Source organism: Pithys albifrons, chromosome 4 (assembly GCF_047495875.1).
Source record: "Pithys albifrons albifrons isolate INPA30051 chromosome 4, PitAlb_v1, whole genome shotgun sequence".
Lineage (NCBI taxonomy): Eukaryota > Metazoa > Chordata > Aves > Passeriformes > Thamnophilidae > Pithys > Pithys albifrons.
Genome location: NC_092461.1, coordinates 73,244,876 through 73,271,543, shown reverse-complemented (window position 1 = coordinate 73,271,543; position 26,668 = coordinate 73,244,876). Strand labels below are relative to the sequence as shown.

The following is a 26,668-nucleotide window of genomic DNA, read 5'->3' as shown; positions in this document are numbered from 1 at the left end:
TTTGTTCTCAGATTTTGCAATAAACGCTAGCGTAAGTGACTGCCCATGAGGAGTAGTCAGGAGCAGCTGCACGTATGCAGCCATTCCCATCCTTTGCAGCCTTTCTGCAAGCACACTGACTGGGCCGGTGGCACATGAATCTGGCAGCATGATCAGGCACATTTGGTCCCATGTGCTTCAGAAAGCATTTTCCAGTAGAGCTCCCTGTCTCCAATACCAACTCTAATAATAAATTGATATTATGACAATCTGCAAACAGCCCTCAAAAAAGAAGCAGGCATATTTCAGGAGCATGGTGACAGTACAGTAAGCCCGTACAGGTAGTTATTTTGGATGTGCTGGGATAGCTTACAACATAGTTTTTCACTATAGTATTATGCATTCACAAATGGTGATAAAACAATTAAACTTAACAATGAGAAAGAATTACATCTCCCAGGGAAAAAAAAAAAGAGGACAATGTAGTCACCACAATTTTTCAGATTTCCCAACTTGTGTTTGCTTTTTGTGTGTCCTGCAGGTTTTATTTGTGCTCTCTTTGCCTTTGATTAAAGAAAAAGTAACGAGCAACCTGATTCTGCCCTCATGTAAATTTATCTAAAATCTAGTATCCTCCACTGAAATTAAAGATATTACATAACAGTATAAAACAGACCTAACTGAGCAGAATCAGGTACCTAATCTATTTATACTTTAAGAAAATAACAGTAATATTTCACAGGATCAAAAACTTTTACTGCCATAATTTGTGACAAAAGGAACACTGGAAAATACAAGTATGCTGCTAACACCTGCGTGAATTATTTTAAAGAATGATAAAATTTCATACCAGAAAAATGATTATTACTGGATGCATTGTGTTGTTCCCTGTTTTCTGCCTTCTTAAGAAGATTCAGCAACATGCTCTAGTGGAAGGCATCCCTGCCCATGCCAGGGGGTTGGAATTAGATGATCTTTTAGCTCTGTTCCAACTCAAACCATTCTATGATGCCAATGTTGTATATGGTTTATTCTGTTCTCTCAGCCCTCACCTTTGCAGCCTCCCTATTCAAGGGTATAGCACATATGCTTCTGAAATAGATATAAATGAAACAAAAGCCAAAATTCCCCATAGAATTATCTTATACAATTGAGTAAATATCAGGTGCTTAAAGAGATGTTATATGATTTCATGTATCAGAAAGTTGTTTGTGTGATGATGATGTCAATGTTCATTACATTACAAATCTGACATAAATAACAAAGGGAAAAAAGTCAAGGTAATTTTTTAAATAAAATTAGTACACATAAGATTTCATTTCTGCAAACATTTGTATGCAAACATAGTCATCCCGTGATGCGTCTAATAATTCCAATATCAGATAACTGTTTATCTTCACATTAAAAATATGAAAATATAATGTAAGCATATAAAATCATTTGGCAACAAAGTCTGTGTAATACAAAGGGCGCCTGAACACTGTGTTTTGGTATTACAGGCTTATTTTAAAACGTTGTATGTTTCTTTGCAACACAATATTTTCTGAAGAGAAAATGGAATAAGAAACAATATTTCAGAATGCACAGCAGGTTCTCTTCTTACTTTCACTTAGAGTCACAACATCTAAGTCATATAATACACAGGATTTCTGTAAAACAAACAAAAGCAAACAATTAAGGCAACTAGAACACAACAGCTGAAAAGCCTGCTTTTTCATGTATTTTAATGTAAAATATTTGGTGGGGTCACTAGATAGAATTTTTCTTTGAATATTTAATTAAAAGATTGGAGTTTTCCAATAAATCAGATGGAAACTGATGCCTGTGCAAGTCCCAGTTTGGCATCTTTACATTCTGCAACTGCCTCAAGCATATCTCCTAACTGTGAAGGTGACAGATGACAGAAAATGTCTGTGAGGAGACACTACACACTAAAAGATCCTGAAAGTCATTACTCACATGACTTACTCTGTAAGCACAGGTTCTTCTGTTGACTACACCAATTTTCACTAATTTTCACGTAAGTGCATTAATCTTTGAAGTACTGAGAATGGGGTGCAAAAGCCCAGTTGAAAGGAACAAAAAAATACAGAGTATCAGTATCCATTAAAAAAAAAGGCAGAGGCTATTAACTGTTAGAAAGGACTTTAACTTGTTTTGTGAAACTCAATAAAATTCTGTTTTCTTGCCTCTATTTAATAACCACGAATATCTCCAAATGGAAACAGGTCAGTCTTTATCATGATAAACTATCAAAATAGCACTCCACTGCTGTAAAACATTTATGTACTGATTGCAAAAGCAGATTGTAACAATAATAAAAAACCATCAAAACCAGGACTCTTCCATTCAGCAATGAACTCAACTAGATAATTAGCACTGACCAGAGAAACAATCAAACCCAGTTGTGCAATACAGTACAAATACATGTTGCAATCTTGTACTTTGAAACTGTGAACACTGAACCCTGAACTAGGGCACAAAGACATGGAGAATATTGTCACATGCCGAGGAAAAAGAAATCCTACCTTCTCTGTTTGCCATTCTCCTGCCTGCATCTTGGCAGGTTTACCAAGTAGGTAATGATACACAAAGAAGTTAAATGCAACCACTTGATTCACCACATTCCTCTCTCAACCCAAACCCAACAGCCATTTCTGAAAATAAAGAGAAGCTTCCAGATACAACAGCTATCTAAGATGGAATTCAGGAAATTTAAAGCACAGGAAAAAAGAAAGAAGAGGAAAAAATCATCATATACAATGCTAATCATGATTCAGAATTGAAAGCTTACACATAAATGTCATAGGTAGTTGAACATTGCCTACATCCAGAAGGGTTCATCTAAAATTACTCAGCTGAATCAGAATGAGGGCAAAATAAAAAGTTACCCTATGCTACAAATAAATCTTATGCCTCTTTGGCTGAGAATATTTATCACTACCTAAAATTCTGGACAGTTTCCTTTTTCCTTCTGTAGCAACAGTTTCAGCTCTTCCAGCGTGCTGGCTGCCCTGTGCCAGGGCTGTGCCCACAAAGAGGGTCGCTGAGCTTGTTCCTCCCTCAGGCTGCAGGGACCCAGGAAGACTTCGACTGTGCATGATGCTGGGGGAGAGGATGAAACACCTGGGAGGGGATCAGAAGGGATGGACAGAGGCAGGAGCAGAGGGCAGGAAATGTATTGGAGTGTCTAAACCTCAGGATAGATGCTGAGGCTGTCATCAGTAAAATAATTAGCAAATACTGTTTCTGATTGTAGGATAGTGGAAGACTGTGATCTATTGATTTTACGAATTTCTTGTCTTTAGTCACATAATGAAGAAACACAGCATTTGCACTTTCACTGGTTTTTTTGAGGGGTTGGGGTTTTTTAATTGTTTTTAATTTTTGAGTGATAAGGACCAAGAAACTTAACATTTTTATTAGCCTTGAGAATTCACTCAAATACCAACACACAGATATATAACTTCTGATTACTTTCAACTTTTTACACAGTTGCCTATGGCACTCGAGTACAGGCAGCAGCCATTATGATTTGTGCTACACAGGGACATGACTTGATAGTCTGCAAGCACAGGCAGTAAATGTCAACTATGAAGACCTTTTAAAAAGAGAGTGCAAGGCAGAATCACAAGTGCACAAACAAAACCTTGTCATCTCAAGGAACAAGACACCACTCTGGTTTAGAGATAATATTCTGAAGGGAAAATAAAAGATTTGTAAGATAATGGTAGAGTAAGAAGTTTAAATTCACTCTTTTGAGACCCAGAAATAACTGAACATTGTTTACTGTGGACATAAACTATATAGGCTTTGTTTCACCCCTGCTTCTTCTGGAGAAAACAAAATCAGTTTAATTAATAGAAGAGTTCTAGTAAAATCACTATTTGAACAGTTTCAGAATTCAGGTTTCACTTAGTTAACTTTTAAGGAAACAGGTAATTTGAAGACGTTGCAGGCTGTACTTTAGCATCAAACTTCATGCATTCAGTCAAAGGGGAGAAACTTGCATATTTCTTGAGGATGCTTATTTGCAAAAATTTTAGTCCTTAATAATACTTTTGGGTGGCAAGTAAGCTGTTCATTTATCCTTAGCAAGGATTCTCAGTACTGTAAGTAATTAAGAACAGTGAAGCATATTTGATAATGCAATGGTTCTTATAATCTGTAAAATCATTATCTGATAGTTTATCAACAAACTAGCCAGGACAGAAAGACAAGAACCACCACTCCACAAATAAAGAAGAGCCATTTTAAAATCCTTTTTAAAGTTGAGGACTCTTAAACATTTTAGTTTGGTATGACTGTTCCATACAAGATCTTTGTGAAGCAAATAAGGGCCTGGGATTCATTTAGGCAAATGTGCTGTACACACATTTGAAAGTGCACATTTATAATCAAAAGAGGTATGAAGAGTCCTCTTATAGAGCTCTGAAGCAACAAGATTTGGGCAATCCCACGTAGTTCTTAACTTCAACCAAACCTAGGAAGAGGTGGGGCACCCTCTCTCCCAAAATTACAGCACAGAGGTATGCAAATCTCTCCCACCTCTGGGAACAAGGCAGGCAGCATTCCTCCCTCCTTCAGGGCTCCAAGAACACTAACACTTCCAGCTCACATTTCAGCCTGTAGTAATTCATTGCCTGACAGTCAACCAGCAAACAGCAAAAAACTCTGAAAAAGTGAGAAGCACCAAAATGGTACCAAGAAGCTTGAGTTTCAACTTAGGCATCTTGAGCAAAGTGAGGTTTTGAAAATACTGCCACAGACAGAGACGCCACTCTACCCTGCATTTAGTGATTTTAATAAGACGTTGAAACTTTCTCCTATCAAATACTAGTTTTTCCTGTTAAATAGCACACCAGACATGTCTCACCTAACAGACAGGTAGGTATCTGTTCAAGCCAGTTTTGTGCTTCCTGCTGTCTCCCCTCCTGGCTGTCTCTCCTCCCCAGCTCTAAGCAGTTTGTATCACAGGTGTACAACAGATACCTAGACACAGGAATAGTGATGAGATGGCTGAGATCACAGTTTGGGTTTTTTTTAATCAGGCAAAGAAAGGTAAGGTGGTATACAATGGGAAATGTAATGAGAAAAAAAGATAAACTCTTTGAAAGGCTTCCTATGGAGTAAATCTGTAAATCTTTGTCAAGATCAGCTGAGAATTCCTTGCTGAAAAACTGCTAAGGTCAACTGTGTTGTACCAAGTCAAATGATTTACCTACTCAAGCACTAGTTCTTGGCATTTTGATACTGGTTTAGTTATTTCAGAGGTAAGGCTCACTGTGGGTTTGGAAGAATACAGGATTTTACTCTATCCAGGTCATGTCCCCAGGCAAAGTTAGAGGTTACTTACTATGATTTATAACTTCTTTAAATTTTGAGGATTTTTAGTCTAATGACAAAATGACCTTACTTAATCACTGCACTAATTTTGTATTTAACAATGATAGTTGACAAAGACTGGCAAAGCATGGTAGAGAACTTCATGCAACCAAATCCATGTGACTTTTGTGCCTGAACTGCTAGTAGAGAGACCTCAGTTATGAACAGTCCCGATACTTTCTGTGCATTTTCCCTATATTCCATAATTCAAATTACTTGTCCAAAATGCAGGACAGTCCTCTCATAACAGCAATGGGCAGGACATGGCACATGTAGCATTAAGAAAGAACTTGGGATATATTAACAGGGAAGGCAATCTCTGTGGGAACAGGAACAGGAGCAGGATCTAACTGCTGATGAAGATTTTCCTCAAGAAATGTTGATCAAGGCCTTGCTCCCCAAACCAGCTATTCCACCATGTCCGAAACGTCCAACCTACTGTGGGGCTCTATCTCCCTCTTCTGTTAATACCAGGTAGACTGTAACAATGTTGTACTGCAATTAGTTGTTTCACAAACTTGAGAAGACAGCCGTGGTCCTCCTGTGAGGTTCCACAACCCTACAGATCATCTAGGTAAAGTTTAGTATATAGTTGCACCTCAACAATCCTATTTAAGAGAGCAACATGTCTTCAAAGCCAGGATCCCACAGAGGAAGTAAATGCCAGAAGTAAGTCAAGTCTGTAACATTCTTTTGGTTGATCTCATCAAGTTTAATTTATTTAATTTGAAACATATGAAACCATATATGCTCCAATATGGAGCCCTTTATAATCAACGGAGAGAGAAAGGCACCTCCAGAACACAATTTTATCCTAGAAAGAGATGAGTTTGAAAAGACTCATCTCTTTCAACTGTACAGAGATGATTCAAGATAACCAGACCAGTCATGCAAATTTTAGCTGGCTAAGGTTGCATGTTAAGATGAATCTTATCCCCTATACCCAGACATTGTGATTAAGTTTTTATTTAGATGACCTAATTATATGCTGCTGTTTCCAGAAGAATATCTGGCTCATTCAATGTCCAGAATAGACTTTTTTTTTAATTAAGTAAGATAGTGTAGCTAAATTATGCCTTACATTGCACCAGCACTAAGTGAGTTGGTAGCACTTATCCTCTTTGCTTTAATCTCTGTACCTTGGTTCCCACGTGTGCAATGCTGAACATACTACCTAATGTTACTAAGAAGGTTACGGAGATAAAATTCTAAAGTAGGTCTAAAGTACACATTACAAGCATTATGAAAACCCTCGTGAAAGAATTAATATTCTGTGGTCAGTATAAGATAAATAAGGGGCAAACAAAGCCTGGGGCTCCATGCATGACTGCGGTTAACAAACACTGAATATGCACTGCTGGAGACACAGGGATCTTTTAGACAAACTAACAATTCCATGAACCTCAGCAATAATGAAATATGATTTCCTATGGATTTGGGTCTTGATGTGAATTAAATTTGGTATCTGTGATGCAAGCTCCATCTGGAGTGGCTGGTTGAAGCAGTTTTCAGTCTCTCTAGAAAGACTATTATGAACTTATGCTGGAGACTTTCCATCTTCAGAATACTCTGCCTCTCACCTTATTTTCAAGGAACTCCTTGGGAGCTTAATTATCTTTTAGTTTGACCTGTCAAATTTGTTTAAAATCAGCTAACAAATTTCAAAGAGAACTTTAGGAGCAAAGGAATGGGGCATACAATGTAATCTTAAAAATCTGTAGTCACAGGAAAGGAAGGTAAAGAAATGAAGGAAGGGCAGAATTGAGGCCTGCTACTTCTGAATGCTCATCTCAAATGACATCCAGCTGTTCAACATTAAATATTGCTCTCAACAGCACAGGGCAAGGTCCTAAATGGATTTTCACTGTTCTCTACTCAGCAGATATATGTTTATTTAATGTGATTAAAATAATCTTAGTAGTCAATCACTCTTGGGAGGTAGGCAGACCTTAAAGTTTTGGCTAAGTTTGATTGCAGTTTTCAGGAAAAGGTGAAAACTACACTCTTTTTTCCTTTTTTTTTAATACAGTTTCCCTCCTTCTGCTTCTATTTTAGAAAAATACCAACAACTACACACACAAATACATAAATACATAGGTTTATAATAGTTTTTAAAGGTAGGTGAGAACAGTACTACTCATAAGTCATGCAACCAAACACAACAACAGTGCAAATGCTAAATGCATTCTGGGTGCTATTTGTTTGCGTTTAGTTGTTTTTTGAGAACTGACTCACAAGTACAAATAGTTCACTGGCAACCACAAGAACTGTCAAAGAACAGCTGTCATCTATTAATGAACAGGTTTAGGCATATCTGAGACTCATAAGAATTGTGAATAAATAAAATACTGTTGTTATTTGTCAGCATGTCTAAGCAATATTCTGGAATAATCTGTCAGTAACATTTATTTCCACAGCAGCCTTTCAAATACAATCACATCAGGTATTATGGCCCTTCCCCAAAAATTCATTAGAGGAAGTTAAAATTAAAGTTATTATTATCTGATTGGTTTGAAAATTGTGAGTTCTCAGAACTATGGCATGACTCCTTAGCTGTTAACAACGTAAGCTGTCAAATAATATCTGATAGTTTCAGTGAAACTACCCATGTAAACTAGAGTTGTAGGACACAGACCAGCACAGAACAGCTGAGATGGTGAGTATTGGAAAGGTCAAGCAGTACTTCAGTTACCCAAATCACTGGGATACAGAAGCCTTCTCTCTCCCTTAAGCCCACTACAAGAAAAACTATAAATGAAGAGATAGGAGAATGCAGCACAAAATGCTGTCAGTACAAACTTGGCGCTTTTTTGTTTTGTTTAAATGTCTGACATATTTTAGTACATTTTTTTCCAATCCTCCATTGAACCACAACTTGTTCTCAATTTGAAAAGAATCAAGAGACCTAGTAATTCTGTATGAGCTCTGTAACTCTGGACATTGATCTTTCCCATCTATAGGAGTGTTTTCTGTATATTTGGTTAATAAAGAAATGTCTGTAGTAGATGGTAGGCAAGACTGTATAAAAAATCCTAGATTTCCCCAGATTAATACAATCTCCTGCAATGTATCTGAAAATGGTCTACTGCTTGTCAGCCTGCCCTGCCTATTTATCTTACCCCTGAATGACCTTCACATATTTCCCAAAAGCATAGCCATAATAGACTTTTCTAGGGGGTTCCTCAAAATGAGCTTCTTCTGTGGGACTAGTAAAGCCATGAAATGCTTCCACTGAAGGATCTGATCAGTCTGGGACATAGGTGTCTTAAGCCAAAACTTTGCAAAGCTGTATCTCCTTTTCACAATCAGCAAGTAGATATTTCACCCCTACAGAATGGATGTATGACTGAAATGATCTCAGACTGGCACCTATCATGTCATTTTTCACAGCTACCAGTCACAGTTCCTACTGCATTTTCCATTCTCGAAAATTTCATCAGTTAGAGGAAGTTAAAATTCAAGTACTACATTCAGATTTCACAGTTTTGTGAACAGGCAAATTATTTTGTCGAACCTGAAAACCATGATGAAACTGTATGATGGTAGATTTTTATTTTTTTTTTTACAGCTAACTCTCTTACCAGGCCAGTGGCAAAACCAATTGGGCTAAAGGAGTCCTTGTTTAAATCAACAAATGCATTTAACTAAAAATGGCAAATTATACACCAAAGTAATGGTATGTGATGCCCCACCAGGATTCCAAACATTTATAGTTAAGGTGAAGTGTTACTACAGACAAACTCATCAGATTCTCATGGGCATATTTTCCAAACACAGACATGCATGCAGAACATACAACTGTTCAAAGCAGTTCTAATTAACACCATGCAGTGGTGTAACATTTTCAACACGGTCTGAATTTGTTTGCCATGTCCACACTAAAAACCCCATGAATTTTCATGAAAATGAGTAGGAATACTGAAGTTTCATTTACAGTAAAGTAAATGCAGGCAATTGTGAGAAATATCCAAACACCATTTTTGCACGTTGTAGAGAATTCTTAACTCTTACTCAGTGCACTGTACAGAAATGCTCACTTTGCACATATTTGTAAATAAAGGCATAGCTATTGTTTTGTACTTTTCACATTTCATACCAACATACTAATATATTCTCTGTTTACAGCAGTCAATGTCTTTTTCATTTACAACAAAATCAGAGTGAACTTATTTGAGACTTTTTTCCAACTCTTCAAGGACCTGCCATTATCCTCCTGTTCTACACAATATTTGACTCTTGAGTTGTTGTGCTTTATTTTAATGCTAAAGTAATCAAAAGATTTTTTTCATCTTTTTTTTCTCCCCCAAAATAACCAACTATTACTTGTGTTACTATATAATACCACAGGACCTCGACTTAGAAGCAGTCCAACCCTGAGCTATTATTCTGACCATTCCCTATGGCTACTTAATCAAAATGCTGCAACTTGTGACTTTGTCAGTAATTTTGCTCATTTATCTTTATTATGACTTTGAAAGTATTCGGAATGGAAGGTTAGTTTTGTATAACTAATATTGGTGATGAATGGCAATGATAATGCATTGCATGAAGAACATCTATTAATGTCTAAAATAATATTCTACTGTCTAAAAATAAATTACAATGCAAAACATTTTCAGAGCTAATGAACAAGAATTCTGTCCTATAAAAGTATTGCAACTCCAAGGAATAAGGACCTTCAAGCCAAAACACTCAAGAGATTCTGAATCTGACAGCTACAATATTGATTCTACTACTAATTAGCTCAATTTTTCAGGTCAAGAAAACTTCAAAAACACTAGTGTAAATCAGCCAAACAAACAGCTATGAACCTTGGATAAAACATTTGATTGCTGAACATAAAAGATCCACTGATTCCATGAGCATACAGCATCTTCACTGCGTGCACATTCCACAGGAACCTGGAGGAAAATGGAATTGTCCTGGTGCAGAAGTGGAAGTACCCCAGAGCAGTTAACCAATCTCTTCAAGAAAAGCTCAGCAAAGAAAGCCACAAAAGCAGTCTTCCTGAATTTTCACTTTCTCTCTGAGCTGTATTTTACCTGCTCCCCACTATTGTTTTTCTCTTCTGCCACAATTTTCCCCACGTTCCTCCTCTATATGCCTGTGACTACAAGATCACTTCAAAATATTAACTCCATAACGCAAAAAAAAAAATTAGCTGTGCTTAGCTAAACCTGTTCTGTATTCACAACCTTGTTTACTCAATCTGTCACGAAAAATCTCCCATTTTCTTTCTACTTAGAAAAGAAGCCTACCTTTTCCAGTATTTCCTTAGTCAAGATTGAGAATGCATGCTCAATGTTCACATTATCTTTAGCACTTGTTTCAAAAAATGGTATTCCATATTCCCAAGCAAGCTGAAAAACAAATGCAGGCAATGGGATGAACAGTCTTCAGAAAAAAAACAACTTCCTAATACTAATATCAAGAGAAATTGAGGTGTTCTGACTGCTTCCAAACACTGATTAAGTACATGTTAGCTCAGTAAAGTACTCCATATTCATATTCATCCTTTGTTTTTAAATTTCACGTAGCTCTTGAAACACTATTCTTAAATTTTTGCAGTTTCAAAACAGCTTTTTAACCTATCTTTACCTGTAAATAACAAGAATAATCTCCAGTGGGTCTGTTCTCAATGTTTTGATAGATTTAGAAAATTAGCTATCTTCTAGGCAATTATTTAGAGGAAACTAATGGAGAGCCTGCAGAAAAGTATAGATAAAATATGACAAAAGCTGTAGAAAAAGAGACATGATGAAATATAAAAGAGATGTTCCTTTCTGTCAGAGAGAAACACAGAGATAACTGGCAAGCAAAGAAAAGATGCATGTGCAAAAAATATGGTAATAGGCAAAGAGAAAATACTTAAAAGGACAGCACAGACTTTATATTGGTTGGTTTTATTTTATTTACCCATGTTCTCTCATTTCCAGTATAATTCCCTTACAGATAGCTTAGAGTTATGTTGGCATGAAGAAAAGAAACCCCAGTACAAGAAGTCATAGATTTTTTAGGGTCCTAAACTTTTCCTAATTTATACAGTTAAATATATGGAGAAAAAGAAAACACAATTACATGATTGCCTCCCAAGGGAGGAGGCCAAAGTGAGAATAAATATGCAAAAAATAGGGGGAGGGTCTATTAATGCCCATTGCAATGGATTCCTTCTTGGTACACATCTGGAGAAGATGATACCATGCAAAGAAAATACCCTATTGCTTATAATGTATAGAAAATCCTGTATTTACTGAACATTAATGATTTATCTGGAAGGATCACCATTAGGATAAAAAGTCTGATGTTGGCAGTTCTGTTTGTTTTCAAAGGGCTCTAGAAAAAACAAATCAATGCTTTACAAAAGTTCCAAAATCACACATGAAGATACAGATAAAAGAATCAGACTTCAAAGTTTTAGACAAAACATAATAAAGGTTATATTAAAAGTAGAAAGTAAGCAAAATGGTTTTCTTTCCAAAATGCTACAAGGAAATGTAATTCTGAAAATAAATATCAAATCTAGACTGTTTCTTTAGACAAACTGCTTCATAAGGGTTCTGACTGCTGTAAACCATTTTCAGTACTGCAGCAACTTGTTACAGAAAGTTAAGATCGTCTGGCTCTTGGCAAGTGTCAATACAAACGATGCATAACGGTTCATAAAGAAAAACACAGGCAATATTGGGCAACTAAAGCAAACTGCTTAGTGGTTTATAAAGTACACATAAGCTACTATTAAAAACTCCCTTTTCCTTGTATCTTGTAACAGATTTCTAGAGGTCACCTATGAACAAACTCTGACGAACACAAAAAAATGTTTAGTCATGGAATCACAGAATTAATTTTGAAAGATAACCTCATTTGAAATGGGGCTACTGCCCATACAATACAGAGTCTGCCATGGCTTTGCCTACCCAAGTCTTGAAATCCACCAGTGATGGATATTCTATAACCTTTATGGGACCCTCTTCCATGGCTACATCACCCTTTTAGTGCAAGTGGTATTCCTCACGCCAGGACTTGTGTCTGCTGCCACTGGCTTTATTGTCTGTCTCTACAAGAGAAGAGTCTATTTTTGTAATTTCTTTAGCTACACTTCAATTGCTGCAGACCAGTACCTGCTCCTTACCCTACTCTTTACCCAGCTCCCCTAGTTGTCCTCACTGGTTACTGGTACTAGACCCCAATCACCTTTGTACCCACCTGCTGGACCATCTGCAGTTTCTCAACACCCCTCTTGAGGTGGGGGAGCCTCAGCTCCAGTCTCTGCTGGACACAATATTCCATATAGCCTTGCCAGCACTAATTAGGGGGGGCAATAATCTCTCCAGATCTACCATCCATTACCCTTCTAATGTCACCCAGTATGGTTTTAAAATATGAGGGAACACTGCTGACTTATATTTACGCTGGTGTTCATTGTAACTCAAGAGTCTTTTTGCAGCAGGGCAGTGACTCATGCATGGGATTATTCCATCACAGGTGCAAATCTCTGCACTTCATGAATTTAATGATGTTTCTGTTGGCCCAGTTCTCAAGTTTACCAACATCCCACAGAATTGGTGTTCTTCCATTTGGTGTACCTGTCACACCCCTTAACCTCCTGTCACACCCCTTAACCTCCTGTCACATGCACATCTCCATCTATCATCAGCAAGATCACTCATGAAGATGTCGAACAACGTGACTGAAGCGAGGATGACTGACTATAGTTCCCTAAACCCCCTTCCTTGCCATTTTTGAAAGATATGTATCCTGTTGGTATCTTTCTAGTCGAAAGGGATCTCTCCCAACCATCATGATTTTTCAGAGTTGACTGAGAGTGGCCCAACTGATCAACTCTTTTGGCACAACTGGGTGAACATCATGACTGTGGATGCATCCAACTTTCCTAAGCAGTTTCTAATCCAAAGCTTTCCCACTGCTGGCTGAATTGCTGCTTCCCAAACCAAGACAGTACCAGCAGAGGTCTAAGACAAACAGACCTGTTCTATTTGTGAAGACCAGTGCCAAAGAAAAATGAAATCAAATCAAACCAAAAAACCTTGAACACTTTAGCCTTCTCTGTATCACGTTACTACATCGCCTACTACATCTATCAAGACACCTGGATTTTCCCTATATCTGCAAAATATTGGTCAAGGAAGATTAATGTACATATAATTTCAATTCACCCTTCATACTGGTAAGTTCTGTCGCAAGCAAGTCCTCTAAAAAAGTAACCAGATGGAAAAAAACCCACCAGTCCAGTGTTAAAGCAGTTGGAAATACGAACACAGATTTGGCTACTCCCTCTCATATAGAAACTGGAAAGGCACATTCAAAGAACTTTTTTTTTTCCTTTGGGAGCACCTTGAGTAGACCCATAAATAAAATACCTAAATACATTTACAAACCCATGGGAATTACATTACTGGGAAATTTTATTTTATAATATCCTTGAGAACAGTTTGGAGATCTTGTGTGAAATAAGCTCATATCTTACTTACAGGAACAAAATAGGTAAGGCTAATATCACTTTTAAGATGAAATTTAATTCCAATTGTTCATTTAACTCAAAATATACTACTTCCTAGCAAAGTGCTGCTACAATTTCTTGTGTTGAATCAGAGAGATGTGGCTGAAATATTCCTAGAACTGTGCAGAGTATTTTTAAAAATTTTTATTGTACATGTAAAACGAGCTTTGAAGCTATAAATCAGCTTCAGCTATGAAGACAGCAAAAGCAAAAAAAAAAAAAAAGTAGAAAAATTTTGTTGGGCTTTTTCTGTTAGAAAGATTTGATAGGAGAAAAACTGCCACATTCTACCCAATCTATAACCTTCAATATTTTGATTTTTCAGTGAAAATGGTAATTACATTGACAAGTTAAAACTTTTGTCAAAGTGAGTAAGAAGCAATTAATACATGAAAATTATATGGCATAGTGTTCATAGTGTTAAAATTAAATATATAAATTTCTGAGTGATCAAAATTACATAAATACAAAATAAAACAACAAAAAAAATTCTCAGCATTACATTAGTCAATGAAGTGATATATGATGGCCAGTACACTATAACAGAAATTCCAACATAAATTATAAGATTCCCAGGGAATCTAGGGCTCTTCTCTGCAAGAGACCGAACAGAACAATACTTACAGCTCATGCTCTCAGGGTAATATGAAATACATAAGTATGAATTATTATGTCTCAAACTTAGTATCAAACTGTTTTCCCCTCTTAGTAAGGATATTTTCTTGTTTGGAGTGAGGAAAACTACTAGCTCTCACTCAGCTAATGGAATATTTCTCCAGCATGTTCAGTCAGATGCTTTAGCACTTGTAAATCATATTAGAAGAAGAAACAGTACAACTGAAGAGTTGCCTTGCGTCAAAACACAGGGGAAATCTAGAAAGTAGACTTACTGGGGAGGAGGTAATGATTTGTTTCTGATAAAAGTACTACATAAAGAGAAATTTTGATTGCATGGTTAAGAACACAGAAGTCAGAAAATGTCATGCTTAATACCATATGCAAACCCCTACTACTGCCCTCTTGTGCACATGCATCCAGTGACTCTTCAGATTTCTGACAGTATATTCTTTGTGTGGGAGTACACATGTATTTTTCAGCAACCTTATTCCCTGTACACAGTTGCAGTATATTAAAATTGAAAGCACCTTGCAGACAAACAACCAACTTTCAAGACTGTAATGCTGTCAAAAAGGTGATGTTATTTTTTTTAAGTTCCCTAATCTGGAATTATATAACTGGCAAGATATCATCAGTGTGTTTTTCTTTAAACACAAGACATCCTGCCTTACTCATCATGCCTGAAAGTGTAATAGGAGGGCTCATTCCAAGTTCCAGATAACAAATGCATATAGTTTGCAGTAGCAAAATCACTAGTACATAGACCATGCTCTCCTGCAATATTTAGTTATTATCTAAATTTATTCTGTCATAGCACGGTTTCTGAATCTCCTCACTGGTTCTCAGTGAGAGTCATTTGCCACTGCCTTTAAAACAGCACTCCCCTCTTCCTTAAAGTTCTTCCCCTAAGCATGGTCAGCAGGTATAAACTATACTGTAGTGTCAGCTGCACCACACATACACCATTAGGTCTAGGGGAGCTGAATGTTCAGTCTTTGTCCAGTCTTACTTTGGGTTATTCATAGACAATGCAGATCACTTTGCACAGGCTGCCAGAATCGTTCTTTATAGTCAGACTGTAGCAAAAAGATCATTGATGGGTGGTACCAGAAAAATTATGCAGAATGTATTACATTTTAATATTCTACATTACAACAGTACTCTGAAAATGCAGACTCTATATAAACTTCTGTTGTAGCACCTGAAACTTTTGAAGTGCATTTTAACCTTTAAAAGTATATTCGAAAGTGATCAGCCAGGAATTACCTTAATGTATTTCTACTCATATCCTAAAAAAATACCCCAACACTCTAGAACTCCACAACTGGTATTCTGGAGCAATTCCTAATAGAATTTTTGGGATTCAGGAGCTTTTCACCATTTTCAGTTTAACAGCTTACAATCACATAGATACTCAAGAGAACCCAAAGAAAGTACCAGTGATACCTTTTCTCCTTTCTGTTTGGGAACTACGCGTTCTGACTCCTTATCACACTTGTTGCCCAACAGTATTACGTCCACTTCATCACCTGCTTTCTGAAAGAGAAGCAGCATTAATTAATGTCAAGTAAGAAAAAAGCAAGCAACAAAAGCCCCTCACCTTCAGTTCACGGGAACCTTCAGCACTTCATTTCCTTGAAAGTAAAGGCTAAATTCTGTCCTGACCTTCAGATGTGGAAATATTTTCCATCAGTTACTGGGACTTGGAGTGAAACAGCAAGACTGCAAAGTGCAGAAAAAGCTACTTAGAAGTGCCATGTATAATTTCCAACCCCTTTCATTAGATATAAAGTATATGGTGCATGGGCACCATCTTCTGATGAATGCTCCATCTGGAGGCTTTAAAATGACTGGAAATGTCCTGAATTCAGACACTTCCTTCCCCAAAGTAATAGATCCATGGATTAGCGTATAACTCCAGTCTATACCCAGCACTCAGAAGTAAAAAGGAAAGAATTTTCTGCACCTGAAAGATCAGCTCTCTGTGCTTCGCTGTTGCACACAGACAGTAAAATTACATTCAAAGTGTTCAAACTCAACATAAAAGTTTGATTATTGTAAGACACTAGGAAAAAGGCAATAGATTTTTAATGAAGTAAAATGTAAAAACCTCATTGATGCCAAAAGGAAGGAAAATCTACCTTTTTGACCTTGTCTCCATCCTTCGTTCCCCTAATCCACTTACGTGTATGATGTCTGTGAAATGCGCCGGGTTCTTTACATCAGTGTTATTTTAAGATAAGCCATTGTAACTATGCATGACTGTAATAATGACAAGGAAAGGGAACAGTTCTGCAACATGTGGAAGATGAAAAATGACATTTGTTGTGAAAATCGTAATGTTTAAAACCACTTTTGGTGCTTAAATAGAGGAAGCTGAGGGTCTCAATCTAGAGACAATTGAAGTTAACCTGGTCTGATGCCGTGGCTTTTATTCTGGAGGTACGTGCTCATGCAGCTTCTCTGATGACTCACAAAGCCTGGTCTCAGGCTGCACATCTCTCTACAGGGACATTGATGAAATCTCTGATCTCTGTCAGCCTTAATTTTTATAACTTTGCCATAAGACAGAATCAGTCACAACAAACTGGCCAAGAGCTCACACAAATTTATGCATGTCCCTCCCTTTAGAAAAATGCAGAGAAAAGTCTATTCGTTAAAGGATGAGAGAATCATTATTTTTAGTCTATTTGTACTTCACAACTAAGTTGCCTCATTTGAAGACTACAGCAGTAGGAACAATTAAGGAACACAATTTCATTTTTTTTTAATCCATTCTCCTCTTAGAGTCAACTCAACTTATTTCATACCCACAGCTGATGTTCAGGATAAGATAGCCCTAAAACGAAAAACATAACATAAAAGTACAAAGTACAGCTTAAAATAGTGAACAAATCTAACCTGTATTAATAGACAAACATGTTTGTAGTTTCAGAATACATTGGAGATTCACTCATTAAAGTCAATGGCTTTTCTACATAAAATCACATTAATCAGCCCCAAAATAGCGTAAATAGGCATAATCAACTTTTCATTTGGAAGAAGCATGTATGTCGATGACCACTTTATGAGTGATATTTGACTCTACTCTGAAGTTAAAGGTCGAAAGGAAATACTTGCATACCACATGTACAAAATCACTGAATTCTGCAACTTTATTTCTGTATAAGCAGCACAAATTTTTGCAGTAAAAATGTTTTTTCTAAACAGCATCAAACAATAACAAAATCTAAAAGAGGTTAGAGGTACCAGGCCTTTCAGTAAGTATTCATCAGCATTCCCAATCACTAAGTATTTATTTCTGCAAATAACTATTATTTCTATACCAATATAATGTATTAATGTATTTTTACATGGTCTGGATCCTCCATCAAAGCACTTAAAGTACTTTTATAAAGATGGTATCTTGCAGTGTCTTGCATTTAGAAAACTAAAAGGATGTCCACTTTAGATTCTGAAAACTGATTATGAAGACAAAGACAAAAAATAAAGTCAATACAACTAGGCAGAAGTTTGACCATGTGCTCAGTTGGCACAAAAAAGCTGCAAGGGTACACTGATTTGAATCGGCCAAGAATATGGCTCTTCAGTGCTTCCAGAAGCTCAGTGTGTATTTCATATGCTGTTATTTACAGCTTGGGAATAAGCTTTTTAAATGCAAAATCTATAGCTAGAAAGAGCATGGTTATTCTACTGTTGTTAAAATGCTGCTATGCAAGTCAGCACTGAGTAAGCTCATAGACTCAGGAAATATTTTCCCCACGATATCATGGAGAAGTACTATTAAATATTTCATCAATTTCATCAAGGCAAAAAGAATTGGTTTTTTAAAGATAAAAAAGACATTTTTGCTTTGGTATCTCAAAATGCCAGATTTTTGGTTCACCCTCTCAGTTTTCCTTTGAAGTTTACAATAAAAATAATCTGAACTTGTAGAAAACCTATACTATTTTATTTTGAAAAGGAAAATATCGGTACTATATTTCTCTCAAAAAATTGGAGCCAAGAGATTTTTTGAGACTAACCAAGTTTTCTGAAGTGTTTGGCAGAGCTTGGGAGTCACTAGGTTTCGGCAAAAGTGTTTTCCTTCCGCTGGATTGCCAGGCAGCTGGATCTGGCAGCAGCAGGAGCCAGGCTGCTCTGAGCAGTGGCCACGGGAGGGAGCAGCGGCAGAGCCTCAGACTCAGCACGGCCACATACTGGGCTGGGAACACTGGACATTCGCACCACAGCACCTCTTTACCGACCGGCTGACAGCGGGACATCCACCCGTGCCCTTCACTCTTCTGCTTAATGTTCACCCAGCCTGGGCATCCAAGCAGGCAAATACACAACTCACTGCCTGACTACATGGCTACTAACAGAAATCAAAAATGAAGAAGGGAAAATACCTTGCTCATTCCTTTTGTATCTGTTTTTTTTTCAAATTTTGTTTTCTTCCCCCCAAATGTTAGGTCTTTTTTCTCTGCAGTTCCTATTTTCCAGAAGCACTGTGAACTTCTGTGAGTATGAAAAGCAGCAGACACCTTTACTGTAAGAGAACATCACCACATCTGTACCTACCCATTACTGAAGAAACTATCCGTTCACTTCTTAAATGGTGAACACAGACCTGACCACGAATAGCTAGCCGTCCCCTGACCACGAGGATGATGAGCTCATACAGAATCCTTACAGTATAAACTGATCTATCCAGCAATACATCTTCCAGAAACACCCCCTTGTCCCTCCACCACACTTCCAGGGTGGAGTTGTGAAGGGCTGCATGGTTTTGATTCTCATTGACAACGATTTGAAAAGGGAACAGAAGTTTGTTTGTAGGTCAAAATGCACATGGTCAAACAGCAAGATGAAGGCAGAGCAGAAGGCCATAAAGCTGGGAAGTTTCCTCTTCTTACTCACTAGATAATGACACTTGAAACTTACCCTTTGTAACACTGAAAAGCAATTTGTTAAGAATAGACTGACATCACGGTCTCTTTGACAGCATCACATGGGCAGTCTTCATATTATGAGTCCCATATATGTCTCTTTCTATATATTTTTCCAAATGCCACCTTATGACCTTAGTTACAAATGCCTGGTTTCCAGGACTTCAGTGGAAATAAACAATAAAATTTGTTTATCTACTAGCAAACTTAAATATAAACCAATTTATCCCAAAAGAAATCTGGGATTACAGATAAACCTATTTAGCAAAGTCACAAGAGGAAGAATTTTAAGTTCCAATCAGAGCCATATTAACAAACTCATCTACAAACTGGAACAATTTGATCTTCTGACATCAAACTTTCCCATTTCAGGAAGAAAAACTTAGAGAATTTGAAGTCAAATTAAATTACAGTTTTAAAGCAGTTTGCTGTGATGCTTTTATTTGTGACGCAGAAACACTGAAAGACAGTCCAGTCTCCCAGATGCACCAGATGAACAGAATCAAAAAAGGACACTACGCAAAAATGTCAGCAACCCAAGACACCAATACCATTTATATCCTGGTTGAGGGGTCACTTCTTCAGGTAGGACAAATAGAAAACTAATGTATTCCACTAGTGAGTTAGGTTGGCAAGAACTTCTTGAAATCATTCGGTCCAATTACCTCCTTGAAGAGAGGGCAGCTTCAAAGTGGGGTCAGGTTGCTCAAGGCCCTGTTGAATGGAATTTTAAGTGTGTCCTTTAAGTGTTCCTCTCTGGGCACCTGTTTGAGCATTTGACCACTATTGTGAGGAATTTTTTGCCAATGTTAGTTGGAATCTTGTTCAAAACATTCTGGAAAGAACTGATTTCTGCAAATGGATTTGGTAAACAGCTGCTTGTATTTAATTTTGAAAGGCAAAGCAGAACAAGTGCATACAATAGCTAAAAGCCACGGCAACAGACAAGAGGAACACTTTAATAAATTGGACATAACCTGCAATCCTACAAATAAACAATGGTTTCAGGTTCTAAAATAATTTTCCTGCAATTACCATGGTCCTAATGAGTGCATTACAAATCCAATACACTTGTACTGGCTTTGCCAATAACGTCCTAAGATATTAATCTGTGAGGGAGTATATTTTTCTAGTAAGCTTTTTAAGTATAGTCATGTTACTTAGTTTCCTCTAGTTCTGAATGCAAATTTTACAGCAATACAGATATGGCAGCTTATTTGTGTCTTGAACTTCTTTAAACAGTAATTAATTTTAATACAAAATTTGCTGTATTCCACACTTAAAATAAATGAAATATAATGAGAACATTACTGCTAATCTGATTGTAATTGCACCAACTGGCCAGTTTTTATAAAATCAATGGAGTTTTGAAGATTGCTAAACTGCTTAGACTGTTACTTTCAACTGTTGTAAAAATGGCTTAGCGCACTGAACAGATTTTAAAAAAACATTTAAATTTTTTATGTACAAAGAATTAAAAAATGAAAGCATAATTGTAAAAATTGAATTGTCTCAAAAATTTAATGTTTGTTTCAGATGCAAGCTTTACATTACCTACTAGTCTGGTATGTAATGAAGCCTGTTTCCTTTTCAAAACTTATTTATTTTTTCTAAGCTTGCATATCTGAAAGGGTGCTGCAGCAATAGCCCCTTTGATTCTGGACATTTGTGGGGAATTAAATACTGGTTTGCGTTCACAGACCAAAGCAAATGCAGGGAATGTCACCGACCTCCAGGAAGTAATTAATTTTCATGAAATGCCCTATGTTTAAACAGTTATTGCTTAAAAATATTTCTTTTGCAATGAATGGCCCCATATATTTTCACCAAGACATTTCAGAAATTGATATCCCACTAGGACTAAATTAAATTTTTATTATTATCTAGCTTTATTACAACACTAATTGCTAGTTTTGAGATTGGTACAATTAATCATGCAATTTACATTTCTAGAAATTGTTTTAGACTCAATTTTTTATATTTTTTTTACATTTTAAACTACTCAAGTACCTTCAAGGGTTAAGATTGAAAAGGCTGAATATTAATAGCTTGAGTACATTTCCACAAAAGCTTTGAAATGTCACAAACAGAAAGCAGACTTGTGCAGGTGTCATTTCCTGACTGACTTTAACAGATCTAAGCCTGCATGGTGGCTACAGGGGCCAGTCCCATCCTTCCCTGCACCCAGGCCATACAGTCCTGAAACCTTCTTGCTGTTTATGCTTGTGCATTATAACCCACTGAATTCATCACCCTGTTGATCTAATTAACAATGACAGAAAAAAATGACCACTTTGGAGCCAGGGTGAAAACAGATCAGTATTTTATACTGAAGTTCATACACACAAATATACAGATACATGCAGAGATAGACAGATAGACAGACAGATGGATAGACGGACGGATGGATGGATATGGATATATATGGATAATATACATTTTCAGCATCAGATTATGATAAACATACTACCATACTGTGTGCTGAGTAAAATCTTTGTTAACCCTGAAACTGTACAACCAGTGGCCCATCTAGCCGTGGCTTTTGTTTGCCTAACAGAAAGGCATGTGCTTTTCTTAAAAAACTAATAAAACAGGTGTGTTAATTTAAAGTGTGTGCAGACAAGTCAGTAAGAACATTGTGTCATCAAATCTCCTTTGTAACACATTACTGAAGTTAGGCTCGGTTGCCATTATGACTTTTAAGATGGCTCTAAGGTCAAGGATAATGAGGTACTAGGTCACCATAGTAATGTTGTTAATAATGAGATAATGTAATGTTTTACGCTATGTATGTATTATTGGATCTATGACCACGTGTAGTTCATTAATTCAGCTGTATACTGAAGCTGTGAAGAGAGAAAATGATGCATTCGATGGTTTTATTTCAGGCCCACTTTCCCAAGATGAACTCTCCCATCCATCATGTCATATTCCCACCAAATCACTAGAATATTAAAAAACTGCCTGAATGTTTACTTGATTTTAAGCAAAAAAGGTACTACCTTGCTTGGATTCTCACACAAGCACACTACCTTACACAAGCACACTAATTACAAACTCCCACAGTCTCACTTGGGTGCAATCTTACTGCTCTCTACCACCTCCCAAGAGGAGGGGAAGTAAAGAGAGTTGTGCTGATTCTCCCTGGTATCAAGAGACAGGACACATGGGAATGGCTCAAAGTTGTGCCAGGAAGGTTCAGACTGGACATCAGGAAGCCTCTCTTTACTGAGAAGGTGGTCAAACACTGGAACAGGCTTCTTACTGAAATGGCTGACTCGCCAAGCCAAGTTAAGAAGGATTTAGACAATGCCCTTAAAAACATGCTTTAACTTTTGGTCAGCCCTTAAGTGGTCAGGCAGCTGGACTAGATGATCACTGAAGGCGCCTGTGATAGGTTTAGCTAGGCCAGGCTTTAGATTCTCATAGTAGGCCCTATGTTTCTGTATTGGTTGATATAGGAAGGGATATAGGCTGTCAGCTGACTTTACCTGACCAAAGAAATATTTCATATCACATGATGCCAAACCAGATATAAAAGAAAGGGAGAAGGAGTTGCTCTCCCTCTTACTATGGTGGCAGTCCTTGAGAACAGACCTTGCTGCCTTGAGCTAGGAGATCCAGAGATTCCTCATCACTGCTTTTGTGGGGAAGTAGGTATTTCTTCTGTTAGCTTGACTCTGTGTGTGTGTGTGTGTCCTAGTTCAGCAGGAGGGACCAGCTAACCCTGTGTGTGGGTGATCAAAGCTGTGTATTCTACCCCCTCTATTCATTCCCCAAGGTCAATGGGCCATTAGCAGCAGCTGCCCAGGGAGCCATTATCACCTTCACACCCAGCCTGAGGGGGGCGGAGCTGCTAATGGGCCATCAACAGCTCAACACCCCCTGGCTCCCAGAGTTAATCACCCATTGTGTGAGTCCCCGCCCAGGGGGAGGGACTGAGAGCTCCCTGAGGGTACATAAGTGGTGGGTAAGAAGACCTCGGGAACCTCTCGTCGGATCCAGAGCAGCAGCAGGACCTTGACAGGAGGAGATCCCCGCTCTCGCCCAGACCACAGCCCTCGCCTGCACCAACAGGTTTTTCTTTTCCTTTTGCTCTGGACTTGGGGGAACCACAGGGGTCTCAGCACAAGGGCAAACAAACCCCCTTGGGTTTGTGCCCCAGGACACTGGGTTATACCGCTGGGGTTTTGTGAGTTGAAAGCAATTTCCCTTGTGTGTCAGTGTTGCTATTGTAATATTATTATTAAATTTTAGGTCTGACTTATAATCTCTCTCGTGGTGAGTTCATTTCCCCTGCTGGTTCACCTTTAAACCAGCACATCTTTTGGCGCCCAATGTGGGGCACGAGAGAGAAGTCAGAATTACAATTTCATTTTGTGTATTTGGATACAGAAACTCCCTGACTACCATGTTGCTTGATGTATTCATGTGGATGGTGTATCTGGGCCTGTTCATATTTCGACACATGGGGAACCATGTGCCTATTTTGATGCTCTCTTTAATACCAGGGAGAAGGATCAAAATTGCTTTATTAATATACTATGTTTATGTTGTCATAACATCAGAAGCAATGAATTTCATTGTGAATGTATATTCAGTCTGGTGTGCCTGTCCTGGTTTGGGTTGTTACCTCTGGGGTCTCATTAAAAATAGCACCCAGACTGTGGGGAAAACAGGTGGAGATGGTTACTTCCACCTTTTCACCTCTGCTACAACAATCATTGAAAATATTGAGCTTCCTTTTGATGTTAGGGACAGCATAATCTTGATGTTAGTGTTGCTTTGTCTCCTCTGTACTGTATACACCATGTTTAGGGTCAGAACTGGGCTTTCTAAGGAGACTTGCTGGAGGCCTGCCCTGGGAGCGGATGATGTTGAGTGGCACGGAAAGTGGGAAGATATGGGCCAGTATTTGGAGACCTTCTCTCCTCAAATGATCTGGAAATTCACCCCAGAACAACTGCAGGACCCTGCCAAAATGCTAAGCTATGTGAAAGGAAGATGCTCTGGTAGTCCCAGAGAGGTGCAGCTCACAGCAACCTGCTGGGCCCTGGCCACTGCCTACCGCACACTGCTTGGTGTGGTACAGCATCATCAGGAGGAGGAGAAAAGGAGCAAATCCACAGGCACCATGTCCACCCAAACCACGGCTGAGCCAGAGAGGAAGAGAGATACATCAACCAGCAGCATGTCCACCCAGACCATGACTGAGCCAGAGAGGAAGAGAGGTACATCAACCAGCACCATGTCCACCCAAACCATGGCTGAGTCAGAGAGAAGAGACACATCAACCAGCACCATGCCCAGACAAACCACAGCTGAGCCAGAGAGAAAGGGAAACAAATCAACCAGCACCATGTCCACACAAACCATGGAGGAGCCAGAAGGACAACAGAAACCGATAGCAGTTGCCCCTGTCCAGAAAAGAAAATCAAAGACCAAATCAGTTCGTATAGCGCATGACGAGGAAGAGTCAGGACCTTCATCTCAAGCAGAAGAAATGGAGCCAGAAATAATCACCCGGTCCCTATCCCTGGGAGAGCTGCGTGAGCTCCGGAGAGAGTTCACACGACAGGCAAATGAGTCCATCTTGACCTGGCTACTTCGAATCTGGGATGCTGCAGCCAATGATACAATTCTAGATGGGAGTGAGGCAAGGCAGCTGGGATCCCTTTCTCGAGATGTTGTCATTGATCAGGGCATTGGAAAGAGACAGGAAACTCTCAGCCTCTGGCGGCGACTGTTGTCAAGCGTGAGGGAGAGATATCTTTGTAAGGAGGACCTCCAGGTACAGCAAGGACAGTGGAACACGATGGAACAAGGTATCCGGTGCTTAAGGGAATTAGCCGTACTGGAGATAATCTTTTCAGAGGATGAGAGATTCCCTAAAAGTCCAGATGGTGTCCAGTGCACATCCTAGATGTGGTTAAAATTTGCACGACTTGGGCCAGAAATGTATTCTCGCTACCTTGCAACATTGCAGTGGAGAGAGGGAGAAGACAAGGTGGGTGCACTGGTCAGCAAACTCAGGATTTATGAAGACACTGTCACTGCTCCATTACGAGCCCATGTCTCAGCTGTGGAAACAAAACTGGCTGAACTGGAAGAGAAGATTAAGGAAGGACTCTTTCATATCTCTCCAGAACAAATGAGAGTCTCTGCCATCAGAAGCAGGCGTCTTCCAGCTAAGGAGAAAGGGTACACTCCACGCGGCAATCTGTGGTTTTACCTCCATGAGCATGGAGAAGATATGAGGAAGTGGGATGGGAAACCCACCTCTTCCTTAGCAGCTCGGGTACGTGAATTGCAAAGAGGCACAACTAACACAGGAAATTCCTCAAGGTTGAAGGCTGCTCCGGTCTCTCGTGGGCAAGGCTCCAGACAGTATAGGAATGATGATGTTATGCCCGATCCTCTTGAAGGAACCTCCCGGTCATATTCACAGGGAGAGCGCAGTGAATACCATGACCAGAACTAGGGGGGCCCTGCCTCTAGCCAGGTAGAGGAGAGGGACAATCGGGTTTATTGGACTGTGTGGATTCGGTGGCCTGGCTCATCAGACCCACAGAAATACAAAGCTTTAGTGGACACTGGCGCACAATGCACGTTGATGCCATCAGGATACGTCGGGGCAGAATCCATCTCTATTTCTGGGGTGACTGGGGGATCCCAACAGCTGACTGTACTGGAAGCTGAAGTCAGCTTGACTGGGAAGGAATGGCATAGACACCCCATTGTGACTGGTCCAGAAGCCCCATGTATCCTTGGCATAGACTACCTGAGGAATGGATATTTCAAAGACCCAAAGGGACTGCATTGGGCCTTTGGCATAGCTGCTGTGGAGACAGAGGAAATCAGACAGCTGAGCACCTTGCCTGGCCTCTCAGAGGACCCTTCTGCAGTGGGACTGCTGAAAGTTGAAGAACAATTGGTACCGCTGGCCACAGCCACAGTGCACCGTCGGCAATACCGCACTGACCGAGACTCTGTGACCCCCATACACAAGATGATTCGTGAGCTGGAGAGCCAAGGGGTGGTCAGCAAGACTCACTCACCCTTTAATAGCCCCATATGGCCAGTACGAAAGTCCAGTGGAGAGTGGAGGCTGACGGTGGATTACCGTGGTCTCAATGAGGTCACACCCCCCCTGAGTGCCGCTGTGCCGGACATGCTGGAGCTTCAGTATGAGCTGGAGTCCAAGGCAGCCAAGTGGTATGCCACCATCGACATTGCC

At 38.9% G+C, this 26,668-nt stretch overlaps 1 protein-coding gene across 2 annotated transcripts in view; it reads right to left on the bottom strand.

Moving 5' to 3' along the window:
* Positions 1-209: 209 nt before the first annotated feature.
* LOC139671562 (ras-related protein Rab-10-like) overlaps positions 210-26,668 on the bottom strand; it is a 38,997-nt gene continuing 12,538 nt past the window's right edge. The window contains exons 4-6 of one of the 2 annotated variants that reach the window (XM_071554605.1): positions 15,947-16,036; positions 10,623-10,724; positions 210-1,628 (exon numbers count right to left, since the gene is read on the bottom strand). In XM_071554605.1, coding sequence (XP_071410706.1) covers positions 1,554-1,628; positions 10,623-10,724; positions 15,947-16,036 — 267 coding nt within the window. In that variant the 3' untranslated portion in view covers positions 210-1,553. Of the gene's footprint in view, positions 1,629-9,236; positions 10,266-10,622; positions 10,725-15,946; positions 16,037-26,668 lie in introns of those variants that run through there. The other variant, XM_071554604.1, reaches the window with a different exon arrangement.